This window comes from Podarcis raffonei, chromosome 15 (assembly GCF_027172205.1).
Source record: "Podarcis raffonei isolate rPodRaf1 chromosome 15, rPodRaf1.pri, whole genome shotgun sequence".
In the NCBI taxonomy this organism is placed as follows: Eukaryota; Metazoa; Chordata; class Lepidosauria; order Squamata; family Lacertidae; genus Podarcis; species Podarcis raffonei.
In genome coordinates, this window is record NC_070616.1 from 36,573,037 (window position 1) to 36,592,088 (window position 19,052).

The window sequence follows — 19,052 nt, forward strand, 5'->3', positions numbered from 1 at the left end:
ATCTTCAGAGCTGAATCAGAGCAAATGTCAATTAGGTTTTCTCTGGATTGACATTTGCTGTGATTTCATGCTAAAGAATGCAGTGGAGCAAAGGCAAAACGACTCTGATCTGTATTTTTTAGGCACTGGGCAAGCAGAGGTATGGACGAGCCCTGAGCGTGAAGATGCCAGTTTTCTGGTCAAAGGTGAAGTTTGCATTTGTTGCTCTGCCCGCTTTCCCTTTGGCCTTGCCCACCAATCATACGTGGTTCCCAGAAGATTACCTGAGAGAAATGCCCCCCACCCTCCCTTATTGTGTCATCTTCTGAACCTGGGCTCTTGGTTCAGCTCTTCCAGACAAATCATAGAACTCATCATGGGTTCTGCTTAGTGGTTAGTCTGGAGAGAGTTAAACCATGAGCCTGGGTTTGGACAACATGCTATGCCTAAAGGAAACGGGTTCGCGTCTCCGCTCCTCCACATGCAGCTGCTGGGTGACCTTGGGCCAGTCACACTTCTTTGAAGTCTCTCAGCCCCACTCACCTCACAGAGTGTTTGTTGTGGGGGAGGAAGGGAAAGGAGATTGTTAGCCGCTTTGAGACTCCTGAAGGGGGGTGAAAGGCGGGATATCAAATCCAAACTCTTCTTCTTCTTCTTCTAAAGGAGGCTTTGCTCAGCACAACACAGCAGCAAAATGACTGGGGAGGAACTAAGCAATCAGTGTCTTCTCTCCAGGATCCTGTGTGCTCGCTCTAAGCCATGGCTTTGACTTAGCATGATATGCAAAAAAGGCCAATGTGCAGTTGGATGCAATTTTGTCCAGACACTTATTTCTCTCTCTCAAAAACAAAACAGCTGCAGGTGTAGCAGATTGGCAGGTGTGCAGATGATGCTTAACCTTTTCACTTCAGGTGGTTTCTCTGCTCAAGATAGGCTCACGCCAGGTAAGGAGAAAAGCAGTTCTGTGGAAGGTGACTTGGTACAGGAAAATAGCAGGAAAAGATGTCTGCTTTTTAGTTTAAAACATGTTGGTGAAGAAATGCACATAACTGTGTACCACCTGCCACTAGTCCTTAAAGAGAGGGACAGTATAGGCAGGTGCAGTCAAGGTGGTCCCCTCTAGATCTTGCTGGACTACTCAGGGCTGATTTCCTTCTGAATAGAGAGATTTGATCTTCTTGCAGTCCATGGGACTCTCAAGAGTCTCCTCCAGCACCATAATTCAAAAGCATCAATTCTTCAGAGATCAGCCTTCTTTATGGTCCAGCTCTCACTTCCATACATCACTACTGGGAAAACTATAGTTTTAACAATACGGACCTTTGTCGGCAAGGTGATGTCTCTGCTTGTCTAGGTTTGTCATTGCTTTTCTCCCAAGAAGCAGGCATCTTTTAATTTCGCAGCTGCTGTCACCATCTGCAGTGATCATGGAGCCCAAGAAAGTAAAATTCCTCACTGCCTCCATTTCTTCCCCTTCTATTTGCCAGGAGGTGATGGGACCAGTGGCCATGATCTTAGTTTTTTTGATGTTGAGCTTCAGATCATAAATCCCATGCATTCAGTGGGGAATTACTCCCAGCTAAGTGGGCACATGATTGCAAACCTTAGTTATTATATAAAATCAAAACTCTGGTGTCAAAGTCCCCATTCCAAATAGAACAGGACGGGGTGGGGCAGGGGGGCACTAAGAAAAGAAAAATTGTAGAGCTGTGTCAAAATCTGATCAGTATAGGATATTTTAGGTCAAGGATGGGGGCACTTCTGGACCTCTGGATGTTCTTGGACTCTAGCTCCCATCACCCTTGACCACTGGCCAAAGCAGATAGGGCAAATGGGAGTTGGAGTTCCAGTTGGAAAGCCACAGGTTTTCTACTCCTGGATTCAGTCCCTGTTTCATACCATCATCAGTTTTTTGCATAAGCACGTATAAAATATTGAAAACTAAAATATCTGTGCAATGAAGAAGCATTCGCAAAAATCTGAAGAGATTTTCCAGCCTTACCTGAAATGCACAGGGAGTGTTATCGATACAATACACTCTTAGACTGTAATCCAGTGAGTTGCAAGACATGCAGCCAAAGACTGCAACTTTCAGTTCTTTAACGGAACAATCAGAGAGGGGCTCCCCAGTGAGAGCATAAGTTCCAAAAGAGTCCAAAAGAATGTGACAGGCATATGGGTCCAGGAGGCAGTAACAGGAAGTAGTTTCTTCTTCCACAGACATGACTTCCTGTTTTTTTAGGGGGAGGGATGAAAAAACAAACCGCATTAAACATATATTCCAAACTTGGCACAACTCTTAGAATAGGTTAACATTTCTGCTATTTTCTTAATATTAGTATATCCTATAAAGAGCTTTCATAGGAGACAATTACTGGGATCCAATAGACATGAGATAGTGGAGTCAGAAGCAAGAAGACCAGGGGTCGACAACCTAAGGCCCATGGCCCACAAGCGGCCCACATTTAACTGGCCCACGAGCTGCCCCTGAACCGAGCCACTCACATGGCGAGTCCCCGCGTGCTGTGCTAAACCGGCACAGCGCAGCGTGGGGACTCGCTTCTGCAGCGTTGGAAATTGTGTCTGCGCAGACACAGAAAATTGCATCTGCGCAGTCGCAGACACCGGCGCAATCCGGGCCATGGAGGGATCTCCACTGGGGTGAACCGGCCTTGGCAAGGTAAACCTTGCCAACCGCTGCTCAAGACCAAAAATAGGTAGGAGGAGCCAATTGGTTAGATCGAAAGGTTTCCTTCTAATGGAAGGCGCTTTCTCCAATGGAGGAGCACGCCTTCCATTGGAAGATGAAATCTTTGGTTCCAAGGGAGTGTTTTAGCTAGGAGTGGGGGCACTTGTGGGCCTTCGTATGTTGTTGGATTCCAACTGTAATCAAACCTTTGTGGGCTTTCCATTGACTTACATACGTTTCCCTTTTTTTAAGGGAAATTCCCTTATTCCAAATAGGATTCCTCGCAAGAAAAAGGAAAAATTGACAGCTATGTTGACTTATGGGCTTCCTATTCTGCTTGCAAGCTTCCCATAAGCACCTGGTAAGATTCTTGGTCTGATCCAGCAAGGCTATGCTTATGTTTTTATGACAGAAGTTGGAATCCAGCAAAATCTAGAGGGCCAGAAGCTATCTCTCCTTTTCCTAAGCCTGGCACACAGACATTAATCTTTTCCTGATTGCAGTTTCTACTAGTTTATAGGGTGTTTTTAATGAACTCTTTGTATTTTGATAACAAAACTGTCAATGTGATTATGGCTGGAGCTCACCAAAAGGCTTCACCCAGTCTCACAAGCAGGCTGGGGTCTACTGAACCCTGAACCCCAGCTCCCTAAGTTCAAAAGAGATTCAGACTGTTTCTCAAATAGGATCTCACTGTGCCACATGGCAAGCAGCTTTTAAATCTGAAATGTTGCCTTGGCCACCTCTTCTACCATATGTTGGAAATTTCCAACATATGTGATTTTTGGATGGGGGGGACTTCTGGAGGCACCAAAAACAACAGGCAACAGCAGGTATGCTTTAAAGACAAGAAAAGAAATGCAGCAAAACAAAACAAAAAGAGAAGGCTAACAATTTTACAGAAAAATAATGCAGAGCTAAGTTGGTTTTGTCTGTCACGTCTGCTCTGAGAAACTGAAAATGTTATGTGGGAAAACAGAGCTGTAATGAGCAATGGGTCTGTTTTCCATCTCCAAATTTAGAAAGATGCCTGATCCTATACGTGCTTGCTCAGAAATAAGTTTTATTATCCCCAAAATAAATGTGCATAGGATTAACACCCAAACTACTTAAAACAGAGAGGAAGAATCTGTGGTCCTCCAGATGTTGTCTGACTGCAACTCCATACTCTCCAACATTTCTCTGATATGCTCCCATTCCATAATGATAATTTCACTATTTATACCCCACACATCTTACTGGGTCACCCCAGCACTCTGGGCAGCTTCCAGCATATAAAAAAACATAATAAAACATTAAACATTTTCCAGGGACGTCCCTGAAAAATAGGGACATTCGGAGGGTCTGCAACTCCTAACATCCATAAAAATTGGCTGTGTTGGCTGCGATGATGGGAGTTGGAGTCCAATAACATCTGGAGGGCTCAAAGTTCCCTATGCTTTATTTAATGCAATGCCAACCTTCACTTCTAATGTACGGCACTGTGTTTCCAATAAGTCCATTGATATTTTGTGTGTTGGCCTACTGGCACAGTGCAAGGGATATTCCCTATTCACTGAATCTTGCTAAATAATTTTGTTATTCTATTTCTCTACATATGTTTGCAATGGTTTATTGTCACACTATGATGACATTCGGAGCCACCAGGGGAGACTGAATCGACACATGTAAGCCAGCCCTGCAGAAATCCACCTCAGAGCCCAAATGGTTCACCTCCAGAGCAGGAGGACAAAAGGCTGAGACATTGCCAAGGCCTTCTGGGGAAGGCTGTGTGGAAGATAGAAGTTTAATGCACATTAAATAGGTGTGGCAGATTAACTTGTGACTAGGCCTTGTGACTAGATCATGAATATCAGGTCTGTGACTCAACAGAGAAGCTGTAATTTGAGTATTTGCCTGTGTGTATATATGTAAAAGGGACGCTGGTGGCGCTGTGGGTAAAAGCCTCAGCGCCTAGGGCTTGCCGATCGAAAGGTCGGCGGTTCGAATCCCCGCGGCGGGGTGCGCTCCCGTTGCTCGGTCCCAGCGCCTGCCAACCTAGCAGTTCGAAAGCACCCCCAGGTGCAAGTAGATAAATAGGTACCGCTTACTGGCGGGAAGGTAAACGGCGTTTCCGTGTGCTGCGCTGGCTCACCAGATGCAGCTTTGTCACGCTGGCCACGTGACCCGGAAGTGTCTCTGGACAGCGCTGGCCCCTGGCCTCTTAAGTGAGATGGGCGCACAACCCCAGAGTCTGTCAAGACTGGCCCGTACGGGCAGGGGTACCTTTACCTTTTTTATATATGTAAATGAGAGTGTTTGCAACACAGAGATACACGCAGGCAGTTCCCAGCATGCAACAGAGGGCAGAAGATGCAGCATGTGGTTTTTTTTTTTAAAAAAATCTGCTTTAGCAGAGAAGCTACGTTTTAGTTAAGATGTTTAAAACCTCACCTGGGATCAGTGTGAGCAAAGTTTGCAAGACTGAAACTTATTGCATCTTCTTCTTGTTGTTGTTGGAAGAAAATATATAAAATACTAGGGGGTGACAAGCAGAGCGAATGAGGGGGTCACCTCTAGTATTATATATATTTTCTTCCACTAGGACTGGGGTGAACATCCTGTAGCCCCCAATATCCCAAAGCTGCCCTGAAAACCTTTGCAATAACAATTCAAGGTTTTCCCCCCTCCCAAGCAAATATATTTTATTTTATTGGAGTGCAGAGCTGATGAATCTTCTCTCTTATCAATGAATGCAAGCAATGAAAATCCCACAAGGACATCATATAGCCTGCCATCATACAAGTAGGGTAGCCTGCTGAAACGTATTTTGAACTGTTGATAATCTGCTTTGGGATGATTATTGCATTTTCAGCGTATGTTGGAACCAAAAGGAACAAGTACCATCCTGGCTTTTAAATTGGTAGAAGAGAGGATGTGTAAAATAATATAGCAAAGAGGAAGTGAAAAGCAGAAGCAGACAACATGGTCTCCTCCAGATGTGTAGAACGACAATTGCCACCAGCTCCAGCCAGCATGCCTGATGGTCAGGGATGTTGTGAAGTGGTGGTCTGCAAAGGTTAGAGAGCACCACATTTGCTACACAACCTGCATGAATCATTCCAGATGCATCTTGGGAGTAGAAAACTTGGTGGTGTCCAGATGCCTTATCCTGGTCACCACAGCTTCTGTCTTAAACACCAGAGGGGAGGGAATGGTAAGCACCAGTTGTCAGAGAGGAGAGGAGAGGAATCACCACTATGGTAAGTGTCTCCCTGAAACCCAAATGACCAAATCAGCCCACCAGTTCCTGGAATCAGGTCCCCTCTAATCAGCTCTGCCGTAAACTGAAATTGAGTGGCCGCTCTATCTAGGATTTTTAATCTTCACTAGATTTGTTTTGTTATTCACTCCTTAAAACCACACTATTTGAGAAAATCACATTGGTCCACTACTCATATTTGTTGTTTCTGTTTCTTTATTTTTTTTCGCTTTGGATGCTGCCTCGGTGGCCACCACAAGCTGCTGTTTTGGCAATGTGTGGAGCTTGGCTGGCACCATTGATACATATCTTTAGGCACCAGGCAAAAGCAGTCCTCTTTTGCCAGGCCTTTGGCTGATTAAACCATCTGTGTCCGTGTGGCAGGAGGTTATTGTTTTTGTTTGGTATGCATTTTTGTATTATAAACTGCCCTGTGATCTTTGGATGAAGGGCAGTACAGAAATTTAATAAGTCATCTTCATCATCTGGGGGAAATAAAATGGCAGCCACCAAGAGACAGATATGGAAGAGATAACCCCCGCCCCTCAAGTGAATGAGGAATGGGTTCAAATGTGGCAACAAATAAGACCCCCATTTGTTACCCTTCGCTCTTCATTTTGCAACCAATGAAAAGTGAAGCAAATTGGCTCCCATCACGTTCAGATTTCTTTTAAAAAAATTGTTATAAAATGGATGCTCACTCTGAGTTCTGCTAAAACCAGGATTTGGGATGTTTAATAATAATAATAATAATAATAATAATAATAATAATAATAATAATAATTTGGGATGGAAGTGGGGAAAGCACAGTTTCAAAGACTATCAATGTTCACTCCAAAGTTAGAGTAGCATAATGGTTAGACTAGGATCAAGGGAGGTAAAGGTAAAGGGACCCCTGACCATTAAGTCCAGTTGCGGACGACTCTGGGGTTCTGTGCTCATCTCACTCTATAGGCTGAGGGAGCCGGTGTTTGTCTGCAGACAGCTTCCGAGTCATGTGGTCAGCATGACTGAGCAGCTTCTAGTGAACCAGATCAGCTAATGGAAACCTGGGTTCAAATCCCCCCCCTTGAAGCTCTCTGCTCGAACTTGGGTCTCAGCACCCACACTCAGCTTAACTTATCGTATTTTTCGCTCTATAGGACGCACTTTTCCCCCTCCAAAAATGAAGGGGGAAAGTGTGTGCATCCTATGGAGCGAATGCAGGCTTTCGCTGAAGCCTGGAGAGCGAGAGGGGTCGGTGCGCACTGACCCCTCTCGCGTTCCAGGCTTCAGGAAGCTATCCACAAGCCTGCGGAGACCGCAGGCTTGTGGGCAGCTGCCTGCAGCCTGAAGCCTGAGGAGCACGGCACTGTGCCTAACCCTAACCCTAACCCTAACCCCCGGCTTCAGGCAGCTCTCCGCAAGCCTTCGGAACCCGGCGGGAGTTTCCACCGGGCTCCCAAGGCTTGCGGATAGCAGCCTGCTGTCCCCGAAGCCAAAACAGTGAGACGGGGCGCTGCACAGTCCTCCGTCTCGCTGTTCCAGCTTCGGGATGGCTGCGCAAAGCCTCCGCAGGGCGGCGGGGTGAAGGCACCCCCCCGCCCTGCGGAGTCTACAGAGCATGTCCCCAAAGCCTCAAGCCTTTGGAGTGCAGCTGCTCTCCAAAGGCTTCAGGGATCTTTGAGGCTGGCGGTGGGGGAAAGCATTGCTTCCCCCACTGCCAGCCCCACAAGCTCGGGGGGCAGCGGCAAGGCTTTGCCCTGTTCCCTGACCTGCTCTTGAACGCACCTTGTTTTTGAGGGGGAGAAGAAGAAGAAAAATTTTTCTTTCCTATTCTCCCCCTCCTATGGTCCGGTGCGTCCAATAGAGCGAAAAATACGGTACTTCACATGGCTATTGTGCAGATAAGGGAGAAAAAACTTTATGTGCAATTACAAGCTCCTTGTAAGGGGAGCGGGTGGCGCTGTGGGTTAAGCCACAGAGCCTAGGACTTGCCGATCAGAAGGTCAGCGGTTCAAATCCCTGCAACGGGGTGAGCTCCCATTGCTCGGTCCCTGCTCCTGCCAACCTAGCAGTTTGAAAGCACGTCAAAGTGCAAGTAGATAAATAGGTACCGCTCCAGCAGGAAGGTAAACGGCGTTTCCGTGTGCTGCTCTGGTTTGCCAGAAGTGGCTTAGTCATGCTGGCCACATGACCCAGAAGCTGTACGCCAGCTCCCTCGGCCAGTTAAGCGAGATGAGCACAGCAACCCCAAAGTCGGCCACGACTGGACCTAATGATCGGGGGTCCCTTTACCTTTACCTTTACCAGCTCCTTGCATGAAGAGCAGGATATAGAGAAGCAAAAATAAATAAATAAAAGCAGGGTCACGCTTAAAGGCTCTTTCTTAAACGGATGCTATTGAGCTAGTTTTACACAGAAGGAAGGTTTCAGTGAAATGAATCCAAGGACTGTGCAGACTGAATCAGCACAAGTGTTTCCAGCAAGAAATCCAATGTCATCAGAAGGTAGTGGCAATGACAACACATTAGCAATTTTAGCACAGCTTCACATTCTCCGATTTGTCTTTAATCCCCCGCCCCCTCAAAACAAATGATCCCTCAGGTAGAGGGATCATTTGGAACATCAAAGACAACAAACATGACACGGGCAAGATTCCTTCACCATGTTATTCACCAGGATAATGTTTATTCTAATGAAGTCTTCCATCTTATGTCTTGCTCCACTGGCCTGAGCCATTAATTCAGTGAGTGGATGGGAAGAGGGATTCGCAATTCCTCTTTTTGTCATGAATACTTGGATGAGAGCTGAATGCAATTTCAAAGAGCACCTAGAATGGAGCAATTCCCTGTAGGAAAAAGGATCCACAAATCTGCTCACCACACTCACTGTGGTGAGGTTTTCTTGCTCTTCTGGCGAGTGGGATGTTGGGATGGGAAAGGAATGCAGTTTGGCTTGCATTTTCACAAGAAGCTACCTGAGTCACATAACACAAAGTAAAACACAGCTGTCTTTCAAAATCTGCACATCTCTTCATTTTGTGGTGCAGTTCTCCAACAAACAATATGGAAATGTGCAAACAATGCAGATATTAGAGAAAGACACATATAAGAATGCATGATATTTGTGGGAATTGCTTGCAAAAATATTGTATATTAGTAAAAAAAAAAGCATGCAAAAATGTGTTTGTGCAGAGAAATTTGCACAAAATTTCATTTTCTGTTAAAAACCCAAATAAATCACTAGTTGCCGCTGAAGTGTTGAGAACTGAATTTAAGATTGGAAGTGGTACTTTTAATCCAGACTAACTAACATTTCAAAGGGACGTGGGTGGCGCTGTGGGTTAAACCACAAGAGCCTAGGACATGCAGAGCAGAAGGTTGGTGGTTCGAATCCCCGCGACGGGTTGAGCTCCCATTGCTCGGTCCCTGCTCCTGCCAACCTAGCAGTTGAAAAGCACCTCAAAGTGCAAGTAGAAAAATAGGTACCACTCTGGCGGGAAGGTAAATGGCGTTTCCGTGCGCTGCTCTGGTTCACCAGAAGCGGTTTAGTCATGCTGGCCACATGACCCGGAAGCTGTACGCTGGCTCCCTCGGCCAATAAAGCGAGATGAGAGCCACAACCCCAGAGTCGGTCACGACTGGACCTAATGGCCAGGGGTCCCTTTACCTTACTTTACCTAACTAACCTTTCATCTTGTGAGATCCATCTTTAAGCATCCTTTTTTGGCTCAATCCTCTGGGGAAGGAACTTCACTTACCTCCCATTTGCCCTGGAGCTTTTTCTTTTTCAGGTGGACGTTCCAGTGCTCAGAATTTGCTTCTGCACAGTGTGGTATTGTCAAGGCAAATGGGGTGGAGACGGTCACATCCGGAGGCCCGCAAGTTACTTGTGGTCCAAGGAGGACTTCGCTGCCTTCCGGCTGCAAGCTTTGCATGGAGAGAGAGAGAAATGTTACAAAGGAAATCAAAACATAAGCCTTTCTTCCAAGAGCAAAAGCAGAACATTTGTTCATCTTCTTGATTGCTTTGATGACATTTATACTTGTTTAATGGTAACAACTAAATATTTAAAAAATAGCAGAGAAAATCACAGGGAGAAAAACAATGGAGGGGAGGGGAATGAACTGTATTCATTTGCAAATTTAATACAAGTCAGAGATCCACCAGGACCTGATATTTCACTCAATAGTGCGGTCTTACAGGGGCCTTCCTTTATTAGGTAATGTATATTTCATTTACTTCACAATGTGGCAAGCCAGCACTGCTGCATTTTGTGTTGTTAGTGGTGGATTCCCTTTTGCACATTCTGCTGAATGGGATCCATGAAATCTGCCCCAAGTTCTGGGCTGATGACACCCGAGTTTTTACTTGTCATTGTTTCCCTGTATCAAATCTCAAGTGCTTCCCTTGCTATCAGTGGAAATCAAGATTGCCTTTACTGTCATGATAGCTGCTCCCTGATTTTTGATTCACAGAATGCTATGAACAATATACTATTTTATAGCTGTGGGGGGAAAAAACTAATTATGGCTTTCGGATGTATCCTAACATCAATATTCCCAGCCAATTTTGCTTTAAAAACAAACAAAAAAAAAACATTTCTGATCTGCTCCTGAACAACCTTAATTGTGTAACTGAGAAATCACTAATATGAAATTACAAAATGTTCAATAAGAACACTCATTCTGTCTTTTGGGCCTGAATTTATCACCATTCCACACAAACTCATTTCCCCCTTGCATGCTGTTGTATATATGGGGGGGGGGAGAGACACCCTCAAAATTGCAGGAACACACACACAACAAACAAACAATTATAGCAAGTGCATCTTTCTTGGGATCTCCTCACTCATATATTGCAGGCTTGCTTTGACCCAAGCCAAATCTGGTTTAAGGTTTCAGAGAGTCAGTCTGCAGACCTGGAAGTATGAGGACTGATTATAATAATTTGGAGGAGGCGCTCTATGCATGCTCAGAGGAACTTGCATCTACTCTCAACTCCAGCCCAGCAGCTGCTGAATGTAACAAGGAAACAGACAAAGCCAGCCTCAGGTAATGACATGCTAGCAGAAATTAAAACACTAGGTTCTGTAATGAGATGCTAAGGTTTATTACCAGCAAGTTTTTGCTCCAGATGAACACAGATCTAGAGGGAGCGGGGGGGGGGGTATGCCAGGCAATAGCCGGTGCCCAGTCTGTTCACTTCACAATGCATCACACACCCATAATGAACATTTGTCACTTCCCACATGGAGCTACAGTGAAGGGATGCTGTCAGGATCACAAGGACCAAATGAGCAGGATCTGACAACCTGCTCTCATTCCAAAACAACTGCATGAAATCTGGAGCCAGGCTGCTCTAACATTGCAAGAAACATGCCAGCCTGACTGGAAACAGAGGTGCAGGAGGAAGAGGCAGGAACATCCTGCAGAAAACACTGAGGCAGTCAGGGCTCCTAAAAATGAGCTGTGACTTGCTGTAAAATATGAGGTTTGTGGTTTTGGTTAAAAATATGCGAAAACAAACAAAGTCCAGAGTTATCAAGAGTTCAAAGTGAGCTTCAGTGGTGTGTGAAATATCAAGCTGCATGCTCAGTCGGTACAGCATCAGACTGGATCATGAGCTCAAGCCTCACGTTGGGCAAAAGATTCCTGCATTCCAGGGGTTGGACTAGACGATTTGTGATTCTGTGATTCTATGCTCACATAAACCTATCCATTCTGAAGGAAATCAGCCCTGAGTGCTCACTGGAAGGACAGATCCTGAAGCTGAGGCTCCAATACTTTGGCCACCTCATGAGAAGACTACCTGGAAAAGAGACCCTGATGTTGGGGAAGATGGAGGGCACAAGGAGAAGGGGACGACAGAGGACGAGATGGTTGGACAGTGTTCTCGAAGCTACCAGCATGAGTTTGACCAAACTGCGGGAGGCAGTGAAAGACAGGAGTGCCTGGCGTGCTCTGGTCCATGGGGTCACGAAGAGTTGGACACGACTAAATGACTAAACAACAACAAATGCTCACATATTTACGTGCATGTGCATTAAAGGAATGACAATATCCACCATCCAACACTAACAGATTTAACCTGGAGAGGAAGATACGGAGTAACAGGCAGAAGTCTTAAAGAACAGCCAGGACTCAGCTATACAGCTGCAAATTAAACGTTTTAAATGTATTGTGAGGTGCAATATAGAAATGTGACACTAGATGGCAACAATGAGCTATGCAAAATTCAATGTATTTTCCAAAACTTTTTTAAAAGCATTTTTACAGCATTTTTTAATGTGTGTGTAGACTGCACTGCAGTCTAGCAATATACACTAGCAACCTTTTTTAAACCAGGCTTTCCCAAAGGTAAAAACAGCAACAATCATAAAGCAGATACAGTTACCAGAAAATAGGGAGTATCCTTGATAAAATGGGGGACGGTGAGACATATGCTTTAGGGTTACATGGGCGGCTATTTGTGACAAAGTCTGCCATCACAATGTAAACAGCATAAAATTAATTCAGAGACGTTGCTAGGAAGGCTGTTGAATCTGAAGCTCGTGAAGCTGTCTTGTTTTTCTGCCTTGCAATCACAAACACATCCATAACCTCTTGGCCATTTGTGGGAGGAATAGATTTTCAAGTGCTTGCAGGACTGAGCTGTAAACAAGCTGCAAAGGCAGGGACACTCTAAACCCTGCATTTCTTGTGGCAACGTTTGATGTCGGTCCAGTGACGCCCTGGGAACTATGAATAAATTCATGGGGGAGAGGGCTATTGGTTGCTACTAGCCACAATGGCCATACCCTGGAGGCATCATGTCTTCTGAACATCAGGAAAGCACAGGACAGGGGAGCACTTTTGTGCTTGAATTCTGCTAGCTGGTTTCTCACAGGCATCTGTTGGCCTGTGAGAACAGGAGGCTAGACGAGATGGGCCATTAGCCTGATCAGCAGGCTCTTCTAATGTTCTGCTGTGGTAAATTCCCATGACAGCACTGGGGAGTCTGCTTGAGGTCCTGGCTCATCCACACACACAACCCCGGTTCATTACATTTTACTAGGGCCAGGTTTATGTTTGCTGTCTGCTGAAGAAAAAAGCCAATAGCAGTGTCATTGCACTTCCCATCTGAGCTTGCTCGAGAATTTGCTTGCTCAACCCCTTGCTAGTGGGGACAAGGAAAAAGACCTGTTCCATACTGGTCCCTGGGTTATGGAACCATCTCCCCCAAGTAGTGCTAATGGAACCCAATTAAGCTTGCCAGGGGCTCGCAGTGACGTCAAGGCAGGTTTTTCTCTGTTGGCGCTGCCATAATGGAATGAACTCCCCAAGGAAAGGCGAAAAACTGCAACCAGATAGGCATTTCCGTAAGCTTTTGAAGACAAAGCTGTTTATGCCGGCATTCTCTTGAGCTTTCCCATTTCAATGGGATTATTCTGCTAGCAGTATACAAATTAATAAAGCTTTCTCCACGACCTGCAGCCCTATTCATGCATTTGGTTACGTTCTGATGGTGAATGCATGAGAGGGACAATGGGATTGTGTCTGCTAGCCATGCCCTCTGCATGCTTTTGCATGTGCTGGTCACGCTGGCAAGTGACGCTGTGTTCAGTGTCAGTCTCACATAGACATACACATAGGACTCCCTAAATGGCCAGGGTTCCCAACCACATGAAGTAAAGGGGTTCCCTATCCCTAAATTCAAAAGGCACCAGAAGCAAATAAGAGTCCCTCTAGAAGCCAACCAACATAGGAAACTGCTTTCTGCCAGTTTATTTGTCCATCTAGTCTGGTATTATCTATTGTAACAACTGCATATTTCCAGAGAACAAATTTCTACTCTACTTATCTCATTCACATCAGGCATGCAAGAAAGCAGAGCTGGCCTCCTGCATCAAAAATATGTTGCTGACAAACAAATGGAAAAAGTTACTGTGTGAGCGCAGAGAGGGGGAAACTTAAGGCAATCCGTATCCCACTGCGAGAGCAAAATACAGGTTAAGCTTTAAAAGCCACTGCATTAGTCCCCTCCCAGGGACTATGATTCCAGAGTTTTAGTCATGCACTTGTAGTGATGATTCCCAATAGAAAATAATCTGACTTCTCATGCATTGAGATATAAGAAAGATGAAAACAACAGAGCAATGCGGAAGGGACAGAATATAGTTCCTGAGCGATTCCTCAAGCAATAGGGTTCCTGAGACAGCAATAGGTTCCTGAGGCAGTTTCCTTGTGCAGCCACAACTGCAAAGAATAAGTGCTTCTCCAGTTATCTGGTTTTTTGGTATATATGCTGAGCATGGGGGAGCAGAATAGCAGTATTCATCTGCAAAGCAGCTGTAGCACAAGCAACCTCTTTGCACTTGGTTCCCCACCTTGCTCTTTCTTGAAAACCAGCTGCAATTCTGTCTCCCTCGCTAGGCAAACTGTTTCTTCCCAGACACCACTCAAACTGGAGAAGGGTGCCCTGGACTCAGTAAACATCAGTAATCAATGCTTATTTAACAGACAGCGTCTCTTACCAATCAGTAGCCACTGAGGAAGCATATTTTGCTATCATCTAAGTAAAAGCCCAGCAAAAACATAGGAAGATGACTTATCAACATAGGACTCAGCTACATTAGTAAAAAAATAAAGAAATAGCGGTTTGAATGTCTTGTGTGATTTTCCATAGCATTTTTTCTTTTGTTATACAGTGGTACCTCGGGTTACAAATGCTTCAGGTTACAAACACTTCAGGTTACAGACTCCGCTAACCCGGAAGTAGTACCTCGGGTTGAGAACTTTACCTCAGGATGAGAACAGAAATCACGCGGTGGTAGCAGGATGTCAGATGTCTAGTAAATAAGCAACTATCTGACTTTTAGAAGACATCTGAAGGTATTCCCTATTTAGGGAAGTTTTTAATGTTTGAAGTTTTATCATGTTTTTAATATTCTGTTGGGAGCCTCCCAGAGTGGCTGGGGAAACCCAGCCAGATGGGTGGGGTATAAATAATAAAATTATTATTATTAATTATTTCCCCATCACCACATCATCATTAATGTCCAGAAAACAACATCCCTTGTGCATTGCGACAAATTAGTGGGGCAACCTGAAGCTGCACCTTATTCCTGAGGAGAGATGGCTGAACTGGTCACAACAGCGAAACTGAATGAACTGCTGTGTGGATGCAGCAGAGATGACTCAGGATTCTTCCATTACGAATGCCCCGCTGTTCTACGACACTGAAAGCCCCACCACTGAGCTTCATTGGATGACCCCGGGTGTTACTGTTATGAGAGAGGGAGAAATATATTGTTTCTTTCTACTCTCCCCACACCATGCATTCATTTCCCCTCACGAAGGAGCAGCTCCACAAATGATGTGTGAGCGTATTCATGGGTGACAGGAAACAGCTTTAGCCTATTATATCAAATATATTCTAATAATCACCCATGAAATGTGTTATAAAGCACAGTCCTGTTCATTGCCAGCTACAGCACTGCATGACTGAATAAGCAAATAGCCCTCGGTACTGCGGACTGGGATTTTGACGGCTGGATTTCAGCTGCTTCAAAGCCGAGCAGTGGTCGTCAACCATCTCCTTTCAATGTGCCCTCACCACTCAAAACTGACGGCTCTGGCTACCTGCCGAGATTATGATGAAACATGGACAGGGGCTGTCTGCCACCATGCTTAGCTTTGTAAACACCACAGCTGAAGCCTGCTCCTCTAACAGAGGGAGAGAGAAATTCAGGAGTGGGGCGGGCAGGCAGAACATGCCCCCCCCGGCCACTATGTCTAGCCCTTCCCAAGCCACACATCCTCTGGAGCAGGGGTCAGCAAACTTTTTCAGCAGGGGGCCGGTCCACTGCCCCTCAGACCTTGTGGGGGGCCGGACTATATTTTGAAGAAAAAAAATAATGAACAAATTCCTATGCCCCACAAATAACCCAGAGATGCATTTTAAATAAAAGGACACATTCTACTCATGTAAAAGCACGCTGATTCCCAGACCGTATGCGGGCCGGATTTAGAAGGCGATTGGGCCGGATCTGGCCCCCGGGCCTTAGGTTGCCTACCCCTGCTCTGGAGCCACCCTGACCAGCCCTGCTTTGCCCCCTCCTCGAGTGTAATTTCCTGGCTGGGATGTGTCCTTTTACTCTGATGTTCCTTCTTGTTTGCCTGAGTGGAGGGTAGAAACGAGTTTACTGTACAAAAGTAAAATTCACTGCCCCCCCCCGCCCGAAAAAGGCCACACACACACACCACTGTTGTGTTTTGACTTGATTGGCCCATTGAATTCCATATGTTTACTAATGGTCCATGATTGCTCTCTGCATTCACTCTGCTCTTTGGAGCGAGTGCTGCCTGCAATTGTCTTGGTAGATATTAACCGTACGTGTGAGGTGACCAATCATAGTTTTTTCTGGAGGGAGCTCTTTAATTGCTTTCAGAGAAAGCTTCTCCTCCCCCTGGTGAACATAACGTACAAATATACGGGAATTCTGGGAATTATTTAATGCCAAATGAGCTGAAATCGGCTAATTAGATGAACTCTCACACACAGCAAACAGCAAGCGCTCTCTCTCTAATAACCAGCATGGCACAAGGACTGCAAATGCAATTCAGTCATTGTTTATTAAGTGAGGCAGGGAAGGAAAAACAACAACATTGTATAGTTGCAGGTATTTAACATTCCCTGGAGTGCAGAGTAAACAAATCACAAACCAGATCTAATCCTTTTGACTCCATCAAAATCAGAGGCTTGTTCTGTTTTCTGAGAAATGGAGGCAGGCTGGAGGGGGACATAGGAAACTGCCTTAAACTGAGGCAGATCCATTGGCCCAATTAGCTGAGTACTGCCTGTTTTGACTGGTAGTCATAAAGGTTTCAGACACGGTGTCTGCCAGGATTACCAGGGTTCCAACCTCCTGCATGCAACTCAGATTCACCACCACTGAGTCTACACGGCCAACTGTGTAGCATATAATTAAAGAAGAAGGGAGAATCAGGCACAATGAGAGTGTTGGTGACAATGGCACTTGAACGCAGCTTGCAAATTAACTTCTGGTTTTGAACAATGTTCCATTTTGTACATGTGCAGCCACTGAATCAGTGTGGTGCGCTTTCCATCAATGTACAGATTTTTGTGCATGTTCTTAGTTGGAGAACTTCATCACAAAATTCAGAGAAGTGTAAATCCTGAAGGATAGCTGTTTCAGTTTGCATATTGTTCTGGAAGTGCTAATTAGGTAGTTTCTCATTAAAATGAAAGCGGGATCAAATGTCTTCCCCACCCCTACAGTTTCAAGGTAGTCTCTCTCTCTCTCTCTCTCTCTCTCTCTCTGTGTGTGTGTGTGTGTATATGTATGTGTGTGTTTCTGAATTCCATTTCTTTTGTTCTACAAATAATCTTGCCAGTGGCCTGTACTCTACAAACTGTTCTGGATGCTCATGTTTCCTGAAAATGCCACGATCCCCTTAGCTGGGCTTTCCTACAATCAAGGGACGGTGGGAATAGTGCCTGATAGCTCTTAATTCAGGTTTTTAAAGTGTTTTACTTGCGGGTTCAGACCCAGAAACCTCCCCCCTAAATAAATTCACACAAGACTCAAATTTTGGGTTTGGTTTTTGGCAGAATTTAGGCCACAACTTTATTGATTACAGAAAGTGACTGGTTGCATAGGCTCTGGTTCGACTAGCTCCCTGCACCCTTGCAGGTAGCGCTGACCCAGGGTTCCATCATAGGTGAGCCAAGGGTGAACACCTGGATAAGCGGAAAGCTGGGAACAAGCTATCTCTGCCACCCAAATGTCCCCCTGGACTCAGGCACAGGCACAAGCCCCTCTCAGGGGTTGACAAAACCATCAAGTCCCTGGATTCCTTTAATGGAATGCCCTTCACATAGGGATGGCGAGAGCGTTCTCCCATCCCTATCACCTGAACCAGAGCCTATCCCTAACCTTAAAAGTTGTGACGATTTGCTACATGGCAGGCAAACCCAAATGGCAACAGCCAATCAGACAAGTGGTGAAAATTCTTGCCGTGCCCCTGTCCCAATGACAGACGACGGCATAGCAAGGTCAAGCACAAAATGCCTTAAAAGTAGGGAGAGGTGGGAAGGTGTTCTCAATGCATGCACTGAAAGAGGAAGCTCTGGGTCACGTGCATGGGCATAAATAGGTCCCTCGAACTGTTTAGACTGCGTCCCATTAGCCAGCTTCAAGGGATCTACCAATTGGGTGTTGTGGCTATCCAAGCGTACCCACCCACAACACAGGCTGTTGGTTATCCAGGTCTCAACGCAATACGTGCCCTCTTTAAGGGAGGACCCGATTTATAAAGAAAACAGCATGAGAAAACTGTTCTTAAGGAGGGAGGAAGGACCTCACGTAAAAACAAAATCCGTGACTGCTCCAGTTTCAGTTATTCTGCAGCTGACCTCCCTGCTTTCCCATAATTCAATTATGGGAAGATGCCATAAGGTAACTCCTCCCATGTGTCATCGTCCCCCCCCCCCCAGATGAGGATGCACAGGCAGCCAGGGAGGCTGCAGAGTGCTGGATAAATGTTTATTGGAAATAAACACACACACACAACACTACCTACAGACACCTTGCAACAAGAAAGTAAGCTCAACCACACACACACCAAATTTATAAATGCTTTCTAAAGTGCCCCCATTGCAGGGGAAAGAAACTGAAAGAAAGGAGAAATTGGAGGTCAGGTTTCTGCAACACCACCTTGTTAACAGTCACTAACCATTTTGCCTGTAAATAATTCTCTATTCTTTATGCATCTCATTTCCCTCTGATCTCAGTCCTCTTCTTATCCAGCCCTCTGTTCCACCCTCAGAGTTTGCCAATTTAGGATTGCCCTTTATAAATTTTGTGGACTCTAGTCTGCAAAAGTCTATCATAATAAATGTGGACATCTTTAACGTGTCACAAGTCTCTTCACCATTTTTGCTGCAACAGAATGCAGCCACTCCTCTACAAATCCATTTGGACACCCACCAGCACAGGAGACTATGCTTGAAAGGAAAACAAAATGACAACAACCATCATGTTTTGGAACTTGATGGGCACCCTGGAAAGGAACTGAAAGTAGGAGCAAAAAACAGCAGGTTAGTAAAAAAATATATATATTAAAAAAACATTCCAATGCATTTCAGACCTTGCTGG

The 19,052-nt window shown here is 45.3% G+C and overlaps 1 protein-coding gene across 6 annotated transcripts in view; it reads right to left on the reverse strand.

Moving 5' to 3' along the window:
• The window catches only part of UNC5D (unc-5 netrin receptor D), a 406,442-nt gene that overhangs the window by 33,874 nt on the left and 353,516 nt on the right, over positions 1 to 19,052 (reverse strand). For all 6 annotated transcript variants that reach the window (XM_053367889.1, XM_053367891.1, XM_053367890.1 and 3 more), the window contains 2 exons: positions 9,652 to 9,820; positions 1,982 to 2,209 (listed from right to left, as the gene is read on the reverse strand). In XM_053367889.1, coding sequence (XP_053223864.1) covers positions 1,982 to 2,209; positions 9,652 to 9,820 — 397 coding nt within the window. The remainder of the gene's footprint in view (positions 1 to 1,981; positions 2,210 to 9,651; positions 9,821 to 19,052) is intronic.